Source organism: Pan troglodytes, chromosome 19 (genome assembly GCF_028858775.2).
Source record: "Pan troglodytes isolate AG18354 chromosome 19, NHGRI_mPanTro3-v2.0_pri, whole genome shotgun sequence".
In the NCBI taxonomy this organism is placed as follows: Eukaryota; Metazoa; Chordata; class Mammalia; order Primates; family Hominidae; genus Pan; species Pan troglodytes.
In genome coordinates this window covers 77,453,280-77,475,347 of record NC_072417.2, presented here as the reverse complement: position 1 = coordinate 77,475,347, position 22,068 = coordinate 77,453,280, and the positions used below count along the sequence as shown (strand labels likewise).

At 49.1% G+C, this 22,068-nt stretch overlaps 1 protein-coding gene across 8 annotated transcripts in view; it reads left to right on the top strand.

The window, feature by feature from the left end:
* PECAM1 (platelet and endothelial cell adhesion molecule 1) overlaps positions 1-21,621 on the top strand; it is a 109,228-nt gene extending 87,607 nt beyond the window's left edge. For 5 of the 8 annotated variants that reach the window (XM_016932758.4, XM_016932756.4, XM_016932757.4 and 2 more), the window contains 3 exons: positions 2,429-2,485; positions 14,401-14,423; positions 20,279-21,621. In XM_016932758.4, the coding sequence (XP_016788247.3) occupies positions 2,429-2,485; positions 14,401-14,423; positions 20,279-20,308 (110 nt within the window). In that variant the 3' untranslated portion in view covers positions 20,309-21,621. The remainder of the gene's footprint in view (positions 1-2,428; positions 2,486-14,400; positions 14,424-20,278) is intronic. The other 3 variants (XM_009433057.5, XM_009433055.5, XM_009433054.5) reach the window with 3 other exon arrangements.
* Positions 21,622-22,068: the final 447 nt, after the last annotated feature.

The following is a 22,068-nucleotide window of genomic DNA, read 5'->3' as shown; positions in this document are numbered from 1 at the left end:
CTGGGTCGGAGGGTGAGCTGGCCGTGACCACCCCACCATGCGCCTGGTACATGGTGTTTGATAGCATTTGTTGCAGTGTCTGCGTTGTTTGTGCACCTGTCTGCCTCGCAGCCTGGAGCTCCTGAAAGCTGGGACCAGGCCCGATCACCTTTCCTCTTCCACAGTGCGGGGTTCACACTAGGTGTCTAGGATTCTGCTGAGTGAGTGATTTGGCCAGGCCTGACATCAAGCAGAGGGTGTCTTGGGGATGTGGAGGATCCCCCAATAGGGTTGGGGATCCCTACAGCTTCCCTTGAGGCCCCCACATCTGGTGCCACAGAAAGAGAGTGAGGGGTGTGTAGGCATCTCTGCTGTCCCAGCAGTGTGGTGCCCTGGTAGCTCAGCCACTCTACTGAGTTCCAAATCCTGTTTGGTGCCCTGGGGAAGTCAGTGTAAGGCCCTAGTCACCCCAAATGCCCCAAGTTCAACTGTAGGGATCTGACCCACCCCCAGGCTTTCTCCTCACAAATGGTTCCTGACACAGGAGCCACCACCATTACTGTCACTTCAAACTTGGACAGGTGCCCCCAGGCAGCTGAGCAAGCCTAGGAATGGGACATGTCCAAGACCCCAGCTGTCACCCCATAGGAGGTCAGGGTCTGCCAGGGAGACAGACTTGGGAACAAGTCACATCGGTGTGTTGTGGACAAATGTCACCAACATGCTGTGGAGCTCAGGGGGCCCTGTAACTTCCCAGGGCACAGAGGGAGAGTGAGTGTGGGTGTGTTGGTACATGCGTGAAGCTCCACCAGGGTCGTGGGAAATGGGGCAAGGAGAAAGGGCAGTGCTGGCTGTGGAGGAGTGTGTGTGGGGCCAGGAAGTGAGAGTGGGGTGTCCCTGGAGCATGGTGAGACAAGGGCATCTCAGTGCAGATAGAGTCCAGGGTCACACCCCAGCCATCCACTCCGAGGAGGGAAATGCACTGACGGTGGAACAGGAAGCCCCTTACCCTATCTGGGGCTTCCTTTCCCCATCTGTAAAAGGAGAACAGTGGCCCACACGACATCAGGCTCTTTTCTACAGTGAGGCTTCCTGGGCCTTTGTGCAGGTGACAGGAGCTGGGAAGTGGCCAGGTTCCATCCTGTTTCCTCAGGGTTGGTGGGTATGTATGTGTGTGCACACCCTGTGTGCATGAGTGTATGCACACCCAGATTGCATGTTTGTACATACAGTGTGTATACAATGTGTGTAGACACATCCTACACACTGTATGAGGGTATACATAGCATGTATACACATTGTGTGCATGAGTGTGCGTGTGTATATGCTGTGTGTGTATTTTTGTATACACATCCTGTGCCCATACCCCAGTGTAAGGTAAACAGATGGCAGGAAGGGCGCCCTTGAGTCTCCTCCAGGTATACGCCACACCCTGGGTCAGTCATCATGCTGCTATATTGAGAGGGTCTAGCCCAGAGGATCTCAGCCCTGTCTGCATATTAGGGCCCCTGAGGAGATCCTAAAAAACCAGCACCAGGGACCCCCCCAGACCAATCCAACCAGAAGCTGCAGTGAGGCCCAGGAGCCAGCAGTGAAAACAGCCAGCCCAGCTGTCTATCCCTGTAAGAGTTCTCAGTCCCAGCTATTCTTAGAGTCACTGACAACCCCCAGGCTCTAACCCAGACCTCAGGATCTGGTTCTGGATCCCGGGGTCTGGGCTCTCAGGTGATTGGGAGGCCATAGCCCAACCCTGCGTTGAGGGACCTGGCAGAATGTCTGGACAAGGGTCATGGTGGCAGGGAAGAGGAATGGGGCCACCAAGCTGGAGGCTGCAGGCCCTTGTTGGGGGCCTCTCCATCCGTGGCCCCTCAGGTCCAGGGTTCCTCTGGAGCATGTGGCCCTGCTCCACAATGGCCTGCTGACCTCCTATTCCCAGACTGGGAGTGACGCTCGCTAGACCAAGACCTTCTTCTTCTTCTTTTTTTTTTTTGAGGTGGAGTCTCACTGTGTTGCCCAGGCTGGAGTGCAGTGGTGCAATCTTGGCTCACTGCAACCTCTGCATCCTGGGTTCAAGCGATTCTCGTCCCTTAGCTCTCGAGTAACTGGGTTCACAGGCACGCACCACCATGCCCGGCTAATTTTTTGAATTTTTAGTAGAGACGGGGTTTCGCCATGTTGGCCAGAATGGTCTCAACCTCCTGACCTCAAGTGATCTGCCCCCCTCACCCTCCCAAAGTGCTGGGATTACAGGCATGAGCCACCGTGCTCAGCCAGGATCTTCTAATATCAGAAATGACAAGGTCTCTGGGTGCTTCTGGACCTGGTTCTGGTGGGGTGCAGTGGTGGGGTACAGCCTTGCCTGCAGAGCCTCAGACCTTTTCCTATGACTGCAGTGGACTGACCTTGTTCCCAGAGGCAGCTACTAACTTATGCCTGGTCCTTTTTCCAGATCTAGGAAAGAAGGACACAGAGACAGTGTACAGTGAAGTCCGGAAAGCTGTCCCTGGTGAGTGAGGGTCTCCAGTGCCCCAGCCTGGGGGATGCCCCCTAGAATCACTGATGGGGCCTTGGGAGTGGGCAGAGAAAAGAAGAAGCAAAGAAGGCCAAAAAAGGGGTGCCACCTCTTACACCAGCGCTGTGGGCTTCCTCTCTCCCACCACCCTTAAAAAGTCACCTCGGGTTACATTTACTATTCATTTAGTCAACGAGCGCTTCTTGAATGCTTACTGACCCCGGCCAGTAACCCTTACCTGCTCCCCACACAGGCCCTGGTGGCTGGGGTTCCCCAAGGTCTTGGATGTCGAGTGTTTTGCTTTGGAGACCCCCAGTAGCTTCAGCCTTTCTTCTTGTTTTCTTTTTTCTCTCTTTTTTTTTTTTGATATGGAGTCTTGCTCTGTCACTCAGGCTGGAGTGCAGTGGTGCAATCTCGACTCACTGCAACCTCCACTTCCCGGATTTAAGTGATTCTCCTGCCTCAGCCTCCCAAGTAGATGGGATTACAGGCGCCCGCCACCACACTCAGCTAAATTTTTTTTTTTTTTTTTTTTTTTTTGAGACAGAATTTCACTTTTGATGCCCAGGCTGGAGTGCAATGGAGCGATCTCGGCTCACTGCAACCTCCGCCTCCCGGTTCAAGCGATTCTCCTGCCTCAGCCTCCTGAGTAGCTGGAATTACAGGCATGTGCCACCACACCCAGCTAATTTTGTCTTTTTAGTAGAGACGGGGTTTCTCCCTGTTGGTCAAGCTGGTCGCAAACTCCCAACCTCAGGTAATCTGCACGCCTCGGCCTCCCAAAGTGCTGGGATTACAAGTGTGAGCCACTGCGCCCAGCAGCTTCAGTTTTTCTGACAGTAGACTGACTTTGGGAGTGGGTGTGGGTTTGCGGATCTGCTCTGTTTCCTTTGGTTCGGCTGGCCCCACTTCACTTCCCATGACGACCCACTGCTTCCTCATGAAAGGGCTTCCCCCAGAGCTGAGCACAGAGCTTAAGCAGACCCGGAACTGGGGGAGCTCAACAAGTCCTTTTTTTCGGTGGGGGGGTATAATAACTGTATTCAATTCTGGTGAAATGAAATACACAATGACAACTTTTAAATTCTGAAAGTAAGTCAGCAATCCGAAAGACATAAACATTGTGGGGGAAATAGTGACTGTGTGAGTATCTCGCTTTGTACAGCAGACCTCTGTTTAAGTGGGTTCTTGGAAAGGGAATCATTAAAATGGTCCAGGACATTTCTGCAAAGGGTGGCTACTCCGGCTGCGCGTGGTGGCTCATTAAGCACTCAGTAAGTGCTTTATTTATTTATTCAAAATAAATAAATAAATATAAAAGGATGACTCCTCCGAGTACAGTCGGCAAACCAGCAGCAGCAATCTCAGGCCCAGCCCAGACCCACAAAACTAGTCTCTGGAATCTGAACTTAGCCAGGTTCAGATGTTTCTGATGCTGCCAATATATGAGAAGCACTGTTTGTGTTTTGTTTTGTTCTTTGTTTGAAACAGAGTCTCACTCTGTCACCCAGACTGGAGTACAGCAGTGCCATCTCAGCTGACTGCAACTCCGTGCAACACCCCCCGGCCCCTAAGGTTTAAGCGATCCTCCCAAGTAGCTAGAACCACAGACACACACCACCATGCCCAGCTAAGTTTTTGTATTTTTGGTAGAGATGAGGTTTTACCATGTTGCCCAGACTGGTCTTGAATTCCTGAGCTCAAGCAATCCACCCCCTTCAGCCTCCCAAAGTGCTGGGATTACAAGCGTGAGCCACTGTGCCAGGCAAAAAGCACTGTTTTAGAAGAACCATCCAATTCTCTGAGGATCCTGCTTTTTATCTGAAATAGTGATCACTTCTTAATTCACTTTTAAAAGTTGGTATATCTATAAGAAGAATAGAAACTCAACCCCTTGTGGAACTTGACCCTGAATAATTTTTGAAAAACCAATTCTCTGGGGAATTTTTAGCTCAAGTACCTCATTTCACAATCTCCATATATTCAGAGCTAACAAAATGCAAATCTGACAATAAACAGGCGTTCTCTATTTGTCTAGTGTAAGGGAAAGTTATAAGTGAGGTAGGGTTCAAGGTTGCTCCCATTGTGCAATTGTACAAAAATGCCCCTTCTGCTTTCTTGGTGGTCCCTGAGAGTGTTCGCTTTCTTGGACAGTGCTGAAGAGTTCACTTTCAGTTGCTTTCGTTAAGCAAAATCTCCTATTTGAGCACTTACTGTATGTGCTAAGTGGTCTAAGTACGTCGTGTCTTTCAATGGGATTTGTCAATGGGATTCACCACAAATCCCATTTTACAGTTGAGGATACTAAGGCATAGAGAGGTTAAGACGCTTGCCCAAGATCACGCAGCAAGCAAGCCCCTGAGAATCGTTCCTCCCCAGAGTGGACTCCACGCTCTTGATCACTGAGGTGTACTGTCTTCGGTTTGAGAAAGTCGGGTGGTAGAAGGTGGAAGCTGCAGGGATCCTCGCTGCAGGAGGCCAGCTCCTTACCACCTCTGCCTCGAGGCCTCCAGCGAAGTCTGTGATCATCTGAGGCTACTGGTTGGAGGCCCTTTTATAGGTGGTGAGGGGCACCTTAGTGTGGATTCTAGGGAAAAACTTAACTTTTTTTCCTTTACTCTCCTAAGTGCTCTGACTGGGGCCCTGCGAATTGGATAAGCAGATTAACAAGAGGAAAACAGAGTTTATTAACATACATAACGCAAATCACACAGGAGAAACATCAATGATGAGTAACTCAAAGGGGTGGTTAGCACTTGGGGTCTATAAAGCATCTTAGGCTGATCGCAGTGGCTCACGCCTGTAATCCCAGCACTTTGGGAGGCCGAGGCGGGTGGATCACCTGAGGTCAGGAGTTGGAGACCAGCCTGGCCAATATGGTGAAACCCCGTCTCTACTAAAAATACAAAAAATTATCTAGGCATGGTGGCATGTGCCTGTAACCCCAGCTCCTCGGGAGGTTGAGGCAGGAGAATTGCTTGAACCCGGGAGGCAGAGGTTGCAGTGAGCCGAGATCACGCTATTGCACTCCAGCCTGGGCAACAAGAATGAAACTCCATCTCAAAAAAATAAAAATAAATATAAATATATAAAGCTTCTTAACAAAGAGCAATAAATTTGTAGAGAAATGACAAGACAAAGGAAAAATGGTTTTTGGCTTCCCAGAGTGGCAAACTGAGAAAGTCAATCAAGTGGCCACAAATATTTTATGGGGGCATTTACAGCAGGTGTGTTTTTTTAGGAGTTTCTGCTTTTAGGGCTGGGCATGGTGGTTCATGCCTGTAATCTCAGCACTTTGGAAGGCTGAGGTGAGAGAATCGCTTGAGCCCAGGAATTTGAGACCAGCTTGGGCAACACAGTGAGGCCCCATCTCTAAAAAAAAAAAAAAAAAAAAATTTTTTTAATTTAAAAAACCAATATAAAAACAAAAATTAGCTGGGCATAGTGGTGCATGCCTGTAGTCCCAGCTGCTCAGGAGACTGAGACAGGAGGATCGCTTGAGCCTGGGAGGTGGAGGCTGCAGTGAACTGTGATTGTGCCACTGCCCTCCAGCCTGGGTGACAGAATGAGACTGTGGGTTCCAAAAAATTTAATTTTCTTCCTTTACTGTCTTAGGTTTTCTGACTGGGGCCCTGCAAATTACACAAGACAGATTAACAAGAGAAAAACAGAGACCCTCTTTGTTTTTCTCTTGTTAATCTGCCTCAAAAAAAAAAAAAAAAGGAAGAAGTAGTTTCTGCTTTTAGTCAGATAAACAAGCTCTGGGAAGACTTCCTTCTACATCTGAACCAGCTCAAAACAATCCTTATGCCAAAGGGGCATATTTTGTGGTGGCATATTCTGATTTCCTTCATCTGCTTTAGGGCAGCTGGCTGTTCAAGTGGGTTCTCTCGGGGTCTCTAGGTTGGTTCTAGATTACTCAGTCTGGGCTGTTGGAACCTGACCCCTCAGGCAGAAACCATAGGCATCGTAGAACCCACTCTTGTAGGATTTGAAGCGGTGTAGAGCACAGGCTTTCCTGGGAGACATCCCAGTCCCCGTTCTGAGGCAGCCCCCAATCAGCTGAGTGACTGTGACCAAGATGTCTTACCCCTCAGAGACTCAGTTTCTTCAACTGTTAAATGCAAATGGGGTTAAATGAAATAGAATCATGGGAGATGGTGCTGGTTATCCCCACAGTGACTGTATTATCCGTGCCACAGAGTGAGCACTTAATCAATTTCAGTTTAAAAACACAGGAGGAACTTGAGCCCTATAGAGTTCAGTGTCTTGCCCAGGGTACTACTAGAGCAGTCCCCTGACCCCCAGACCAGGACCCTCCTACAGCACCACCTGGGCCACCTGGAGTCAATCAGGGCTCTGTCCCTCTACAACCTTGTCTCTAAACTGGCAGACCATTAGGGAACCTGCCAGGTCTCTAACCTGCCCAGGGGTGAAGGTAGAGAGAGCCCTGGTTCTTGCACAGGCCGTAGCCCTTGGGGCCTGCAGCTGCCTGCAGCTGTGCCTCCAACCCACCTGGAAGCCTCTGGTCCTGGAAGCCAAGGGGTTTCCTGTTTGTCAGTGCTTCCTTGAGGAGAGGAGCCTGCAGAACATGGCTGATTCCTTTTCTTTCTCTCTTTCTCTCTCTCTCTTTCTTTCTTTCTCTCTCGCTGTCTCTTTTTCTTTCTTTTTCTTCCTTTCTTTCCTATTTCCTTTCTTTTCTCTTTCCTCCTTCTTTCTCTCTTTCTTTCTCTCTCTCTCTCTCCTTCCTTCCTTCTTTCTTTTCTTTTCTTTCTTTTTTGTAAGACAGAGTCTCACTGTGTCACCCAGGCTGGAGTGCAGTGGCATGATCACAGTGCACAGCAGCCTCCACCTCCTGGGCTCAAGCGATCCTCCCGCCTCAGCCTCTGGAGAAGCTGGGATTACAGGCACGCACCACCATGCCCAGCTAATTCGCCATGTTGCCCAGGCTGTTGTCCAATTCCTGGGCTCAAGTGATCTGCCCGCCTTGGCCTCCCAAAGTGCTGGGATTCAGGCGTGTGCCACCTGAATGCTCAGCTTTTCTTTCTTTTCCTCTTATTGGTTGCTAAAGAGCAGGCATCCCATTTGAGGAATTTCTCTCCTAAATTCTCTGGGACTTCCTTAATAGAAAACATCTTCCAAGTAATCTCTTTTCTTTCACTCCCTACATAAAATCAGAGAGATTCCCTCCTCTCTGCCTGGGAGGGAGTTAGATGATTCTCCAAAGAGCCAGATCCTTCAGCCAGCAGTAACCCACCCGCTTAGGCTTCTCTCACACTCATCCTCAGCCTCTCTTTGTTCAAGTCTTCCCCAGAGCCCAGAGCTGTTAAGGATCATCATTTCTTTCTTCCTTTCTTTTTTTTTTTTTTTTTTTTTGAGACAGGGTCTTCGCTCTGTCACCCAGGCTGGAGTGCAGTGGCGCGATCGCAGCTCACTGCAACCTCCAGCTCCCGGGTTCAAGTGATTCTTCTGCCTCAGCCTCCTGAGTAGCTGGGACCACAGCTACTGCCACCACGCCCGGGTAATTTTTTTTGTATTTTTAGTAGAGACGGCGTTTCACCATATTGGCCAGGCTGATCTCGAACTCCAGACCTCAGGTGATCCACCTGCCTTGGCCTCCCAAAGTGCTGGGATAACAGGTGTGAGACACCACGCCCGGCCAGATCATCATTTCTTATTCATCATCATAACCATCCCCAGATTCTTCATCATTGCCAAATTCTTCAGCAGCTCTTTCCTCTGGATCTTATTCCACCTCTGTAGACTGCAGATTTCTTTTGTTCCATGTTGATTGTTTTCTCCCTATACTCTAATTATCTTGCGGTTGGGCGGGTCCCTTCCTCCTCGGTCACAGTTACAGCTAATATGTATTGAGCACTCCCTCTGTGTGAGACACTTGGAGCCCTACCTTAATCCCCAAGATCATCTAACAGTTGATGGGGGTTCTATTATTATTCTTGCTCTGCAGATGGGGAAACGGGCCCAGAGGTTAACTAACTTGTCCTTGTTCCACAGCCAGTGGCAGAGCAAGGACTGAGCCCAGGGGGCCTGGCTGAAGCCATGCTCTTCAAAGCCTTCCTGTTCCCTCTCTTTTTTTCTCTCAATTGGTTTGTTACCAATTGCTGTCAATTGTTTGTTGCCAAACCAATTGACTGCATTCTTTTCTGTTTTCCATCTTTCTTAGTCTAGGTTTCATGTTATTGGCATAATTGGAGAACTTTTGTCTACTTTTTTTTTTTTCAGACAGGGTCTGGCTCTGTCACTCAGGCTGGAGTGCAGTGGCATGATCTTGGCTCACTGCAACCTCTGTCCCCCGGCCTCAAGCATCCTCCCCTCTCAGCCTCCTAGGTAGATCCTATCTACTTTAAACATGAAGAGTAATATTCTACTGTGGCCTGGGTGACCCTGGGCAAGTCATAGAGCCTCTCAAGACCTTGGTCACCTTCTCTGTGAGATGAGGTATGGGCTGGAGACAGGTCAGTGGTCCTCGGGCTTTATTAAAACATCAATTGTTTGGCAGCACCCCACTCCCTGTGAATTTCCCATTCACTAGGTCTGGAGCGGTGCCGAAAACGTGCATTTCTAACAGGTGTCCACACGCAGCTGCTGCCATCATGCTGGGGCCCGGGCTTTGAGAACCACTCTTGATGCGGCATGTTCCTTTCTCATTGTGCCACGCTAAGGCTCTGCTTCTTGTTGGAAGGAGTAGGGTCTTTCTCATCTTGCAGCATTGGTGGGCAGGTAAAACCCAGAAACACTGTGCTTATTAGAGGGAAGGTGGTATTGAGTGACCCCCAATAAAACAGGGGGCCCAGGGCCGCACGCAGTGGCTCACGCCTGTAATCCCAGCACTTTGGGAGGCTAAGGCGGGCGGATCATGAGGTCAGGAGATCGAGACCATCCTGGCTAACACGGTGAAACCCCATCTCTACTAAAAATACAAAAAATTAGCTGGGCGTGGTGGCGGGCGCCTGTAGTCCAGCTACGTGGGAGGCTGAGGCAGGAGAATGGTGTGAACCCGGGAGGCAGAGCTTGCAGTGAGCCAAGATCGCACCAGTGCACTCCAGCCTGGGTGACAGAGTGAGACTCCATCTCAAAAAAAAAAAATTGGGGCCCAGTGTGGGGTAGGTCTGTGAGATCAGTGAGCCAGCTGGATGCAGAGCAGAGTCTTTGCTGACCTTTCCCCTTCATGTTCCCCGTCATCTTCTAGCGTGCAGCACTTCGGGGCTGCCTATTTTGGGAAATGGCTTAAAGGGCACAGTTCTGGCCTTTAAACCCCCTTTCACCCCCTGAGTAATATAAAATAAGCCCTCCCCTAGATAAGCAATAGGGCATGGGGCAGGCCTGCCTCCAAGGAGCAGCCCCAGGGCCGAGGAGAGAGAGCTGGGCGCTGGCCCAGGGGACTTGAGTTTCATGGGAAAGCTTGCAGACAGCGGGGAGCTGCCTGGTCTTTCCAGTCTTGGCTTTTGGCTCTAAGCACAGCTTTTTTTTTTTTTTTTTAATTGTTGTATCATGAGGCCCCTTCCACTCAGCTGCCTCCCCACGTTAGGGGATGGACACAGCACTGGCAGGGATCCTGTGTGTCTCAGTTTCCCTATTGACTCTCTGTGGCCTAGAGATGTATGGTAGAATTCCACACTATGCTTTTTTTCCACTTTTTTTTTTTTTTTTTTTTTTTTTTTTGAGACAGGGTCTCTCTCTGTCACCCAGGCTGGAGTGCAGTGGCGCAATCTTGGCTCACTGCAACCTCCACCTCCCCAGGCAGGCCCCTCTGACTCAGCTGGGACTACAGGCATGCACCACCGCACCCAGCAAAATATTTTCGTATTTTAGTAGAGATGGGGTTTCGTCACATTGGCCAGGCTGGTCTTGAACTCCAGAGCTCAAGCAATCCGCCCGCCTCAGCCTCCCAAAGTGCTGGGATTACAATGCCCAGCCCACTTTTTTTTTTTTTACTTTTTACAATTTTATTCTTAAAATTGTGGTAAAACACATATCACATAAAATTTACCATTTTAACTCTAAGTATCCAGCTCAGTGGCACTAAGTACTACACTTTTGGTTGTCATAGCGTGGTGAACAGAGAAGAGAATGCTACTGCGTCTCGTGGAGAGAGGCCAGGGATACCGCTAAACATGCGACAATGCACAGGACAGCCCCCTCCCCACCACAAAACACCACCCAGCCCAAAATTTCAACAGGGCCACCATGGAGAAACCCTGGCCAGAGGAATTCACCTCCTGCAACTCCTCCAACAGGAGAGCTGGTTTTCCTCTCCAGTACCAGCTTTTGCCTGCCCTCTGTCTTGGGAGGTGACTTAAGGCACATCCCACCTGATTACTGTGGCTCTGGATGGGTGCTGAGTCTTGCTCTGGGCACCAGCCCTACCTGTTGAATCAGAGGCCCACCTCCCCATCACGGAATCTACTCACTCAATGGTCCATCTTCTACTTTTTTGTTGCTATTTTTTGTTTTTTGAGACTAAGTCTTGCTCTGTCACCCAGGCTGGAGTGCAATAGCACGATCTTGGTTCACTGCAACATTCGCCTCCTGGGTCCAAGTGATTCTCATGCCTCAGCCTTCCAAGTAGCTGGGATTGGAGGCATGCACCACCACGCCCAGCTAATTTTTGTATTTTTAGTAGAGACGGAGTTTCACCATGTTGGCCAGGCTGGTCTCGAACTCCTGGCCACAAGTGATCCACCGGCCTTGGTCTCCCAAAGTTCTAGGATGACAGGCATGAGCCACTGCGCCCAGTCCACCTTCTACTTTCTATTTGCCTGGAATTCAGACTTCCAGGGTGTTTCTTAAGGAGGCAGAAACCCTGGTCCTCATCGCATCCCCTGCCACCCAGTATACCAAGACTGGCTGGGCCGAGAGTAGCCGTGACAGGAAATGGCTGAGAAAGAACCAAAGAAAAGGAGGCCTCTGTGCCAAGTCTCCTATGGGAGGAAGAGAAGAGCACTTGAGGATCAGTCCCCACCCATCCTGTGAGGCCCAGAGCCAGTGAGGCCAGAGGGCACTGCCAACCCTGCCCCTGGGGAGGCATTTCCTACTTCAGCGTGCAAGATGGTGAAAAAGTATCCCCATGAAAAAATGGATGCTACCTCCAATTCAACTTTGGTGATGATTGCTCTGTTACCAAAAAAACAAGAACTGCAAGTGTGCATGGAGTAAGTGTTCCATCTGTATTTGAGTTTTTCACATTTTGTCTTCAGATTGCTTTAGAAAATGCCGACTTGAGGTTCTTTCGCTGTTGGGAAAGAGGTTCCAGAGCCCTTAGGGGACTAGGAGGGTCCAGGAATCACGGGGTCCTTTGGGTCCTTGCAGGTCAGATTTGCATTGGGGGTGCTGTCCCCAACCTCACTCAATGCATGGAAGTTGACACAATGGCTCAACATTACAGTTGGGCTGATTCATCATTTGGCTGTTGACACCAGCCTCTGGCCCAGCCAGGACAGAAAAAGGGCCCCTGAGGAACTTCTGGCTCTGTTCCCTCTATGGGGGAGGGGCAGTGGACTTGTGATAAGACAGGGTGTTAGGGTGAGGTGGACTTGGGGAAACAGGATATTTCTAAATTAGAGAAACAGAAGGGTTGTGACCCCCGCTGTGACAGACGGGCCCTGAGCCTGCCCGAGGTCCAGGAGGAACTGTATGTGAGCTTGGGACTGGGTCTATACTGAGGCCCCTTGGCGTGCTTTTCTCGATAAGACTGAGGACTTATGGCCCTCCCACCATTCCCTCCACCACCTTCGAGAACAGCAACCATCCCCAAGGCCCACATCTCCTCTTGGGGTCTCCCCCAGGCAGCAGGTGAGGTCCCCATGACTTCTCTGTCTTCAAGTCAGGGTCCACAGTCGGCTGTTTGGGGATCTGCCCCAGCATGTGGGCCACTGACCATTGGGTGGGGTCCTGGTCCTTTCCAGAAGGGCAAGCCATACCCGTCACTTGCCTCTTATAGGAAAGACCATCTCTAATGAATGCAGGCAGGGATCACCCACCACCTATGCAGAGCTTCCTGCTCTCATTGGCTTTTCTCACCCTCACTGTCCTCTTGCTGACATCTGGTTGGGACCATTTGCGCAACTGCAGACTGGCAGGGCCAGGCAAACACAGCATGGCGCCTGCCAAGAAGGTGGTGTGAGACCGGGCGCGGTGGCTCATGCCTGTAATCCCAGCACTTTGGGAGACTGAGATGAGTGGATCACCTGAGGTCAGGAGTTTGAGACCAGCCTGGCCAACATGGCGAAACCCCATCTCTACTAAAAATACAAAAATTACCCGGCTATCGTGGTGGGCATCTGTAATCCCAGCTACTTGGGAGGCTGAGGCAGGAGAATCGCTTGAACCCAGGAAATGGAGGTTGCAGTGAGCCACTGCACTCCAGCCTGGGTGACAGAGCTAGACCCTGTCTCAAAAAAAACAAAAAAAGAAGGTGGTGTGGGCTCCCACACAGTTGAGAGGAGACTCCTGAGGGGAAGGGGAAACAGTTGCCCAGATCTGCTAAGAGCGTTGGCAATGCTTCTGCCTCCTCCTCTGTTGAGCCTGCTCCTGGAAGGGATCGACAAAATAGTATGAAATCTAGAAATAGCTTTATTCCCAAAGAGGATACCAGTGGTGTTATTGAAAAGAGCAAAAACTTGGAAAGCACCTACATTTTTAAAGTAAGGAATTGGTGAAGTCAATAGTTGCACATCCATTTAACAATTATTTAGTAGCTAATTGGACAATTATGCTTAAGAAGTTTTCAGAAAAAGTTTTATAAAGCCATGTTATATGAAAAAGTTAAGTTATAAAATGGCATATACTGTATAATTATAACTGCTCCCCCCCCAAAAAGAAAGCCAAATCATAGTGGAAAATGACTAGGAAAAAAAAAGTATCAACAGGGTTTGGAGAATGAGGCCAGATATCATTTTTATCTGCTACTTCCTACTTTCCATAGTTTTCATTTTTTTCTTAAAAAAATATGTGCTACTAATTTTTTTTTTTTTTTGAGATGGAGTCTTGCTGTGTCGCCCAAGCTGGAGTGCAGTGGCGCGATCTCAGCTCACTGCAACCTCTGCCTGCTGGGTTCAAGCGATTCTCCTGCCTCAGCCTCCCGAGTAACTGGGACTACAGGTGCCCACCACCACGCCTGGCTAATTTTGTATTTTTAGTAGAGATGGGATTTTACCATGTTGGCCAGGCTGGTCTCCTGGCCTCAGGTGATCCGCCTGCCTCAGCCTCTCCAACTGTTGGGATTACAGGCATGAGCCACCACACCCAGCCGTGATACTACATTTCTAAAAAACTGTTTAAAATGTTAAATGAGGCCAGATGTGGTGACTCAACCTGTAATCCCAGCACTTTGGGAGGCCAAGGTTGGCAGATCACCTGAGGCCAGGAGTTTGAGACCACCCTGGTCAACATGGCAAAACTCCATTTCTACTAAAAATACAAAAAAAATTAGCCAGGCATGGTGGTGCGCACCTGTAGTCCCAGCGACTTGGGAGGCTGAGGCAGGAGAATTCCTTGAATCCGGGAGGCGGAGGGTGCAGTGAGCCGAGATAGTGCCAGCTGAGGCAGGAGAATTCCCTGGAGGTAGAGGTTGCGGTGAGCCAAGATGGCACCACCACACTCCAGCCTGAGCAACAAAGCGAGACTCTGTCTCAAAAATAAATAAATAAATAAAATTTTAAATGAAGTGCCAGGGACTTTATTTGCATGTCATGTGGAGCTAGAGGGTCCCGGGGAAGCTGTCTTTGCACAAAGGAGCCATAAACCTCTAAGGGCACCTGCCGGCTGATGTCTCCTGGCTCTCGCCTCCTCCCTCTTTTCTTGACCTGCTCCTGACCCTGTGATGTTGTTGGGGCAGTTGAACTGGGTTATTTGCGTTGCTCACTGCCATGTCATCCTTTGTTTTGTAGATGCTGTGGAAAGCAGATACTCTGTAAGTACACATTTCATATACATTATATTTAAAAGTACTCCACTGAACAGTGAAATATTTCCAGACTCACCCACGTCCTGCATTCCCACGAATTCTTCCCCGCTCCCTAGTCTGTTTCAGACCAGAAGCCCTGGGCTTCTCTGACTAGACTTGGCCAGTTCTGATTTCGAATATTCTCTCCTGCAATTTCCATCATTACATCTCAGCCCACACGTGAAGGGACTGGGACTCTAGGGTGCTTAGTGCCAAACAAGCAAAGCACACATTTCGTTTAATGCCAAAGTCTAGGCTCTGAAAGTGAGGCAGATCTAGGGTGTATGCTTGGAGGAGTGGAGCAGCTGACAGCTCATTGCAATTTAGCCGATACTAATTACCCCCTACACACCAGGCCATCAGCTGCAGGAGACACCCAAGGTTCTTGACCTCAGTTCACCTTCTGATGAGGGAATCAGACATGTGATCACTTATCATAAAGCAAAGTGAGCTATGCCAGAGCCTATGGGAACACAGAACAGAGACCTAGCTAGTGGCCTCTTCCCCAAGGAATCATTTGGAATGGGCCATGAAGAATGAATGGAGTGATGGCAGCATTGAGGGAGAAAGATCAGCAGGAGCACAAGGGTGAGGGATGACCAGTTTCAAGCAGTGTGGGATGGGAAAAGAAGAGTGTGACAGTGACAAGTGACGGGAGAAAGATAAGTCAGGGCTTAAATCCAAAGGATTTACATGCCTTGTTAAGAAGCTTCATTCTGTAGGAAATGGAGTTAGGAATCTGCTATTTGGCAGATGGGAGGGTTTATGAAAGACACAGAGGCCCACGTTCAACTTTTGCAAAGACGTGTCTTCCAATCCCAACCTTTTTGTGAGCTACCCAGCAATGCAGGAGTTAACTGGGCAGCTAATATCCGAAGAAATGAGGCATTTGCCGCATAAACTTCTTTTAGGTCTGGGAAGAACTTTCAGCAAGATTTCTGGTAGCTCTTCCAGTGGGCCTCTGGCTTCCTTTGTTTTGCCCATGTCTGGACTCTTGTAAAACAGAGCTCATTATGCCTTTGACAGACAGGAAGCCACTGACATTCTTTTTATGGAAGAAAGCTATGAATTTAAGGAAAAGAGGAATGAAATGAATGGTTGTTTTTTTTCCCAGCCAAAACCCACTCAGACTCCTGAAATCAGAGACTATCGTGTCACTGGGACAAGGAGCCCAATTTACAGATGAGGAAACTGAGGCCTGCACTGATAGAATAGCATGCCTGGGGTCACCTGGATGGCTAATAGAGTGAGGAACAGAGCCGAGGCCTCTATACTCTGCGGCCAGTCCTCTGTCACGACAGAGACTCCCTCCAAGATGTGAAGTTGCTGTCCCAGCAATAATGGCTTTGAAAGAGTGGAAAATGAGGTCTTTGCTCCCTGGGCAGTGCGGGACACAGATGTGTTCTCCTGAAGCGATAAACATGGCTGGGTCCACCCAAAACACCCTGTAGGACCAACTTATTTACTTTGTCTTGGATCCAAAGGGTGTCTCTGGACAAAGGCTTGGAGCTCCAGGCCAGACAGAACTTTACCCAGAAGCTGGCCCTTGGGCCTCAAAGTCTGCTCCCAGGATGGTTCTGAGAGCTCACCCATGACTGGTCCTGTCCCCCCAGAAAAAAGAATAGAGTCATTTGATGGGAGCACAGGGTTTCCAGCCGTTGGGAAAGGAATTTTGAACCTTTAAGCAAATGGGTTTTGTTTATAAAAGAAGCAGGTATAGCTTCCCTAATAATCAGCTGGTGTGGATCAGGAGAAAATTAATTGAATTGCCCAGTGGGGAAATGGGAGGAGATTTCCTTCCTGAAATCAAACCTGGCGATCATTCCCAGTTGTTTAATGGCCGTTGCCTCTGAAAACATTGGAGGAAATATCTTAACAATGAGATAGCCACGTAGCCAAAGACTAATTTGGTATTGTTTGACTTGCTTCAATGGCACATTCTGACTTCATTTTTCCTCTGCCATTTTTACCTTGTTTATAAATTGTGTGTGTGGCCGACGCAGACAGATAGCATGGAAGAGAACACCCTGTACTTAAATGAAAGGGGTGAATCTGGACCTGTGAGAGTCTTGGGATCTTGGAAAGGACCCTGCCTTCTTACAGAAAGAAAGGCAATTGGCAGCTATAGCTCGCCTCCCCCCTTCCTGGAGGCCAGGAGGCAGCTGGGCTACAGTGGAAACTGTCCAGGTGCTAGGATCAGGGGATGGGAGGGGAGCTCCAGCTTTCCAGCTGTCTTTTGGGTGAGCCTGTCTTCCTCAAGCTCAAGCTTCCTTATCTATAAAGTGGAGATGGTGATGACAATGATGATAAGAGCAACCTATTAGGATTTTATGGATGAAATGAGCAACTGCAACCACCATATAAAAGCTGCAAGCTGCAAACCACCATATAAAAGCTGGTTGATTTCAAGCTCTTTTCATCACTTGGGCAATAGTAGGTGTGGATGGGGGACTTAACTTGATTTGGCCATGAAATGACCCTGCCACATATGGAGAATGTAGCAGTTGCTTACCCAAGGCATAGGATTCAACCAAGGCCAGGCTTTGACTTAGGAATCAGAGACCCACATTAACACTTGACTTCCCGCTTCTTAGCCATGTCACCATGGGCAAATTTCTTGGCCTCTCAAGACCTCTGCTTCCTAATCTGTAAACTGGGAATCATAAACTCCCTCATTTGGTTGTTGCAAGGGCTGAATGAGCACCTGGCATAGACCTGGTCTATTGCAAGTGCCCACAGGAGCACTTTGTAGAAGCAGGAACTAGAGATCCCAGGGTGTGTTGAAATCAAAATGACCTTTGAGGGAGACCACACCATATTCCGGGTACAAGGCAGGGCGATTTCACAACTGCACTTGGGTGGCTGATGGCTGGCTTCTGATTTAAGCACAGCAAGCCCAGACCTTGGATGTGAGCGTGTTAACCTTTACTTCAAAATCCCTAAGGCCCTGTTGATTGTGGCCCAGCCCTTCCTGTCTGTGGCTTTGGTTCTGCAATGGTGCCCCAGGCATTGGCTGCCCCCACAGAGAGAGAGCGGAGGTGTCTGGGGAGGGACTTGGTCTGGGGCCCACAGAAAGGCTGGACACCAGAGTCATGTCTCCCCCATCCAGGCGGAGCAGAGGAAATAGGGCAGGGTGGCTGCCGGCGCTGGCAGGCCTCCAGCCTCTGGGGCCAGCACGGCTTGCTTGGCCCACTTGCATGGGGCTCTCCTGGCAGAGGAGGGGCCAGAGCCTTGGCTTTCTAGTTGGGGCACCTCGGCCCTGCATCCTGTTCCCCAAGGGTCCTTGGACCCAGCAGGGCTGAAACAAAATGGAGACACTATCCCAGCTCACCCTCAGGAAGCCAGCCAGGCTGGCTGTGGAGGTCCCAAGACCCTGGGTCATCCTCCATCTCCAGCTTCTGCCTTGCTGAGTTCCACCTGCAGCAGAGTGTCCTGTGCACGTGGAGGGTCCAGAATAGTGGACTTAGGTGCTGCCTGCTCTTCAGGGCCCACTGTTGCCCAGGGCCCCCCTCTACTCTGGTATCTCCCAGCAGGCCCTGCTCTTTTTCCCTCCAAGGGCTCCTTCCATTTGTCAAAATCCAATCTTTAGGCTGACTCCAGAGTTGCTTCTGTGAATCCCCCACTGCCCAGCCCAGAGCCCTCTTAGTGCCTCTGAACCCCTTCTGCAGTTTGTTGAGACCTCTTAATACCTTCTACTTCATAGTGGTGTTGTTTATCAATAATTGATACAATATAAAATTCTTGGGGACAGCTTCTTGCATCCCCAGCATAGAGAACAGTGTGGGTCAGATAAGGGTCCAGGCACTGATAGGTGGATAGGTGACACAAATACCATTTGAAGCTGTTAAAGAGCACTACAGGATGGCAGAAGGAATCCAGGAATCCTTTTATGGGTGTTTTTTTGCTTTTTTTGTTTGTTTGTGTGTTTTTTGAGATGAAGTCTCACTCTGTCACCCAGGCTGGAGTGCAGGGGTGCTATTTCAGCTCACTGCAACCTCCATCTCCCAGGCTCAAGTGATCCTCCCACCTCAGCCTCCTGAGTAGCTGGGACTACAGGTGCACACCACCATGTATGCCTAATTCTTTGCATTTTTGATAGAGATGGGGCTTTGCCATGTTGCCCAGGCTGTTCTGGAACTCCTAAACTCAGGGGATCCACCCACCTTGGCCTCCCAAAGTGCCGGGATTACAGGGATGAGCTACCATGCCCAGCCAGGAATCCTTTTTTTTAATTGTCATAAAATATACATAATATTAAGTTTACCATTTTCTTTTTTTTTGAGACGGAGTCTTGCTCTGTCGCCCAGGTTGGAGTGCAGTGGTGCAATCTCGGCTCACTGCAAGCTCCGCCTCCCAGGTTCACGCCATTCTCCTGCCTCAGCCTCCCAAGTGGCTGGGACTACAGGCACACGCCACCACGCCCGGCTAATTTTAGTATTTTTCAGTAGAGACAAGGTTTCACTATGTTGGCCAGGCTGGTCTTGAACTCCTGACCTCATGATCCACCTGCCTTGGCCTCCCAAAGTGTTGGGATTACAGGCGTGAGCCACTGCGCCTGCCCGGCAAATTCACCATTTTCCAGTGTATACTTAACCATTTTAAAGTGTATAATTCAGTTGCATTAGGTCTGTTCACATTGCTGTGCAACCACCACCACTATCCATCTCCAGAGCTTTTTCTTTTTAAGTGAAAGCAAGTTTATTAGAGAAGTAAAGAAACAAAAGAATGGCTACTCCATAGGCAGAGCAGCCACTGAAACACTGTACCCATTAAACACTAACTCCCCATTGCCCCTCCAGCAACCCCTAGCAACCACTGTCTACTTTCTGTCTCTATGAATTTGACTATTTGAGGTACATCACATAAGTGGAATCATATATTTGTCCTTTCATGTCTGCCTTATTTCATTTAGCATAACATTTTCAAGGTTTTCCTGTGTTGAAAATATATCAGAATTTCATTCTCTTTTTAAGGTAGAATCATATCATTTTAAAACATTTCAGTTGGACCATCTAAGTTCAGTCCTTCATTTTCAAAATTAAAAAACAGGCCTCAAACGGGTGCATCTCACGTTAGCTAGAGACAGAACTGGAGCTAGAAGTCAGATCTCTTACAAAGTTGCCTTTCTTCTTCTGTGGGTAAGTGGGGCACCCTTGGGACGCTGTGCTGGGCGTACATGGGTGCTTGATGAAGTTACTTGGTGGACTGATGTGATTGATGTCCAACATGTATGCAGGGACAGAGGCTATGGTCCCTACAGAGCAGGCATGGAGAGAAGGAGAAATACATACAGGCAGGAGCCAGGAGAGAGAGGGTGTAGTGAGCAGAGACCGCGCCACTGCACTCCAGCCTGAGTGACAGAGTGAGAATCCATCTAAAAAAAATTGCTTGCTAAAGAAGTGGTCTCCTGAGGTCTTAAGACGTTCCTGACAGTGTCTTGAGTGGGTGGGAGAGAGGCTGCAGTCATTGTGCTGTGGAATTTCAGAGGTGAGAACCACACCTAACCAAAATTACTTTCCCTGTTTGCCTCAGTGACACAGCTGCAGGAACCCTGGTGGGTGTTGTATTAAGTAAATTTGACCTTTATTCTTTGCAGATCTGTGAAATGCTGTCTTCTGAGGGGCCACGTGTATCTGTAGTGCTGAGGACTCCTTGGGCCTCTGAAGTCACAGAGAGAACCCTGCAGGGTGGGGGACCAGTGTGTGACAGCCCTGCTTTGCATTTTCTTTGAGAAGTGCTGTCATTTTGCATTTCTCTCCACCAGGGCAATCTTCAATCTTGAGAGGTGTGATCATAACTTGCCTTGTTTCTTGTCGCTACAGAGAACGGAAGGCTCCCTTGATGGAACTTAGACAGCAAGGCCAGATGCACATCCCTGGAAGGACATCCATGTTCCGAGAAGAACAGATGATCCCTGTATTTCAAGACCTCTGTGCACTTATTTATGAACCTGCCCTGCTCCCACAGAACACAGCAATTCCTCAGGCTAAGCTGCCGGTTCTTAAATCCATCCTGCTAAGTTAATGTTGGGTAGAAAGAGATACAGAGGGGCTGTTGAATTTCCCACATACCCTCCTTCCACCAAGTTGGAACATCCTTGGAAATTGGAAGAGCACAAGAGGAGATCCAGGGCAAGGCCATTGGGATATTCTGAAACTTGAATATTTTGTTTTGTGCAGAGATAAAGACCTTTTCCATGCACCCTCATACACAGAAACCAATTTTCTTTTTTATACTCAATCATTTCTAGCGCATGGCCTGGTTAGAGGCTGGTTTTTTCTCTCCTCCTTTGGTCCTTCAAAGGCTTGTAGTTTTGGGTAGTCCTTGTTCTTTGGAAATACACAGTGCTGACCAGACAGCCTCCCCCTGTCCCCTCTATGACCTCGCCCTCCACAAATGGGAAAACCAGACTACTTGGGAGCACCGCCTGTGAAATACCAACCTGAAGACACGGTTCATTCAGGCAACGCACAAAACAGAAAATGAAGGTGGAACAAGCACAGATGTTCTTAAACTGTTTTTGTCTACACTCTTTTTCTTTTCCTCTACCATGCTGAAGGCTGAAAGACAGGAAGATGGTGCCATCAGCAAATATTATTCTTAATTGAAAACTTGAAATGTGTATGTTTCTTACTAATTTTTAAAAATTTATTCCTTGCCAGGGCAGGCAAGGTGGCTCACGCCTGTAATCCCAGCACTTCAGGAGGCTGAGGTGGGCGGATCACCTGAGGTCAGGAGTTTGAGACCAGCCTGATGAAACCCTGTCTCAACTAAAAATACAAGAATTAGCCGGGCGTGGTGGCGCATGCCTGTAGTATCAGCTACTCAAGAGGCTGAGGTGAAATTATCGCTTGAACCCAGGAAACGGAGGTTGTAGTGAGCGGAGATCGCACCACTGCACTCCAGCCTGAGTGACAGAGTGAGAATCCATCTCAAAAAAAACAAAAAACAAAATTGCTTGCTAAAGAAGTGGTCTCCTGAGGTCTTAAGACATTCCTGACAGTGTCTTGAGTGGGTGGGAGAGAGGCTGCTGTCATTGCGCTGTGGAATTTCACAGATGAGAACCACGCCTAGCCAAAATCACTTTTCCTGTTTGCCTCAGTGACACAGCTGCAGGGACCCTCGTGGATGTTGTATTAAATAAATTTGACCTTTACTCTTTGCAGATCTGTGAAATGTTGTCTTCTGAGGGGCCACATGCATCTATAGTGCTGAGGACTCCTTGGGCCTCTGAAGTCACAGAGAGAACCAAGCAGGTCTATGTTTTTGTTTTGTTGTTTTGAGACGGAGATTCGCTCTTGTTGCCCGGGCTGGACTGCAGTGGCGCAACCTCTGCTCACTGCAACCTCTGCCTCCTGGGTTCAAGCAGTTCTCCTGTCTCAGCCTCCCGAGTAGCTGGAATTACAGGCACATGTCACCACGCCCGGCTAATTTTTGTATTTTTAGTAGAGATGGAGTTTCACCACGTTGGCCAGGCTGGTCTCGAATGCCTGACCTTTGGTGATCTGCCCGCCTTGTCCTCCCAAAGGGTTGGGATTGCAGGCGTGAGCCACCATGCCCAGCCTAGACTCTTTTGACAATATGATGAAAGCTGTTGGTTCCTTTCCCCAAC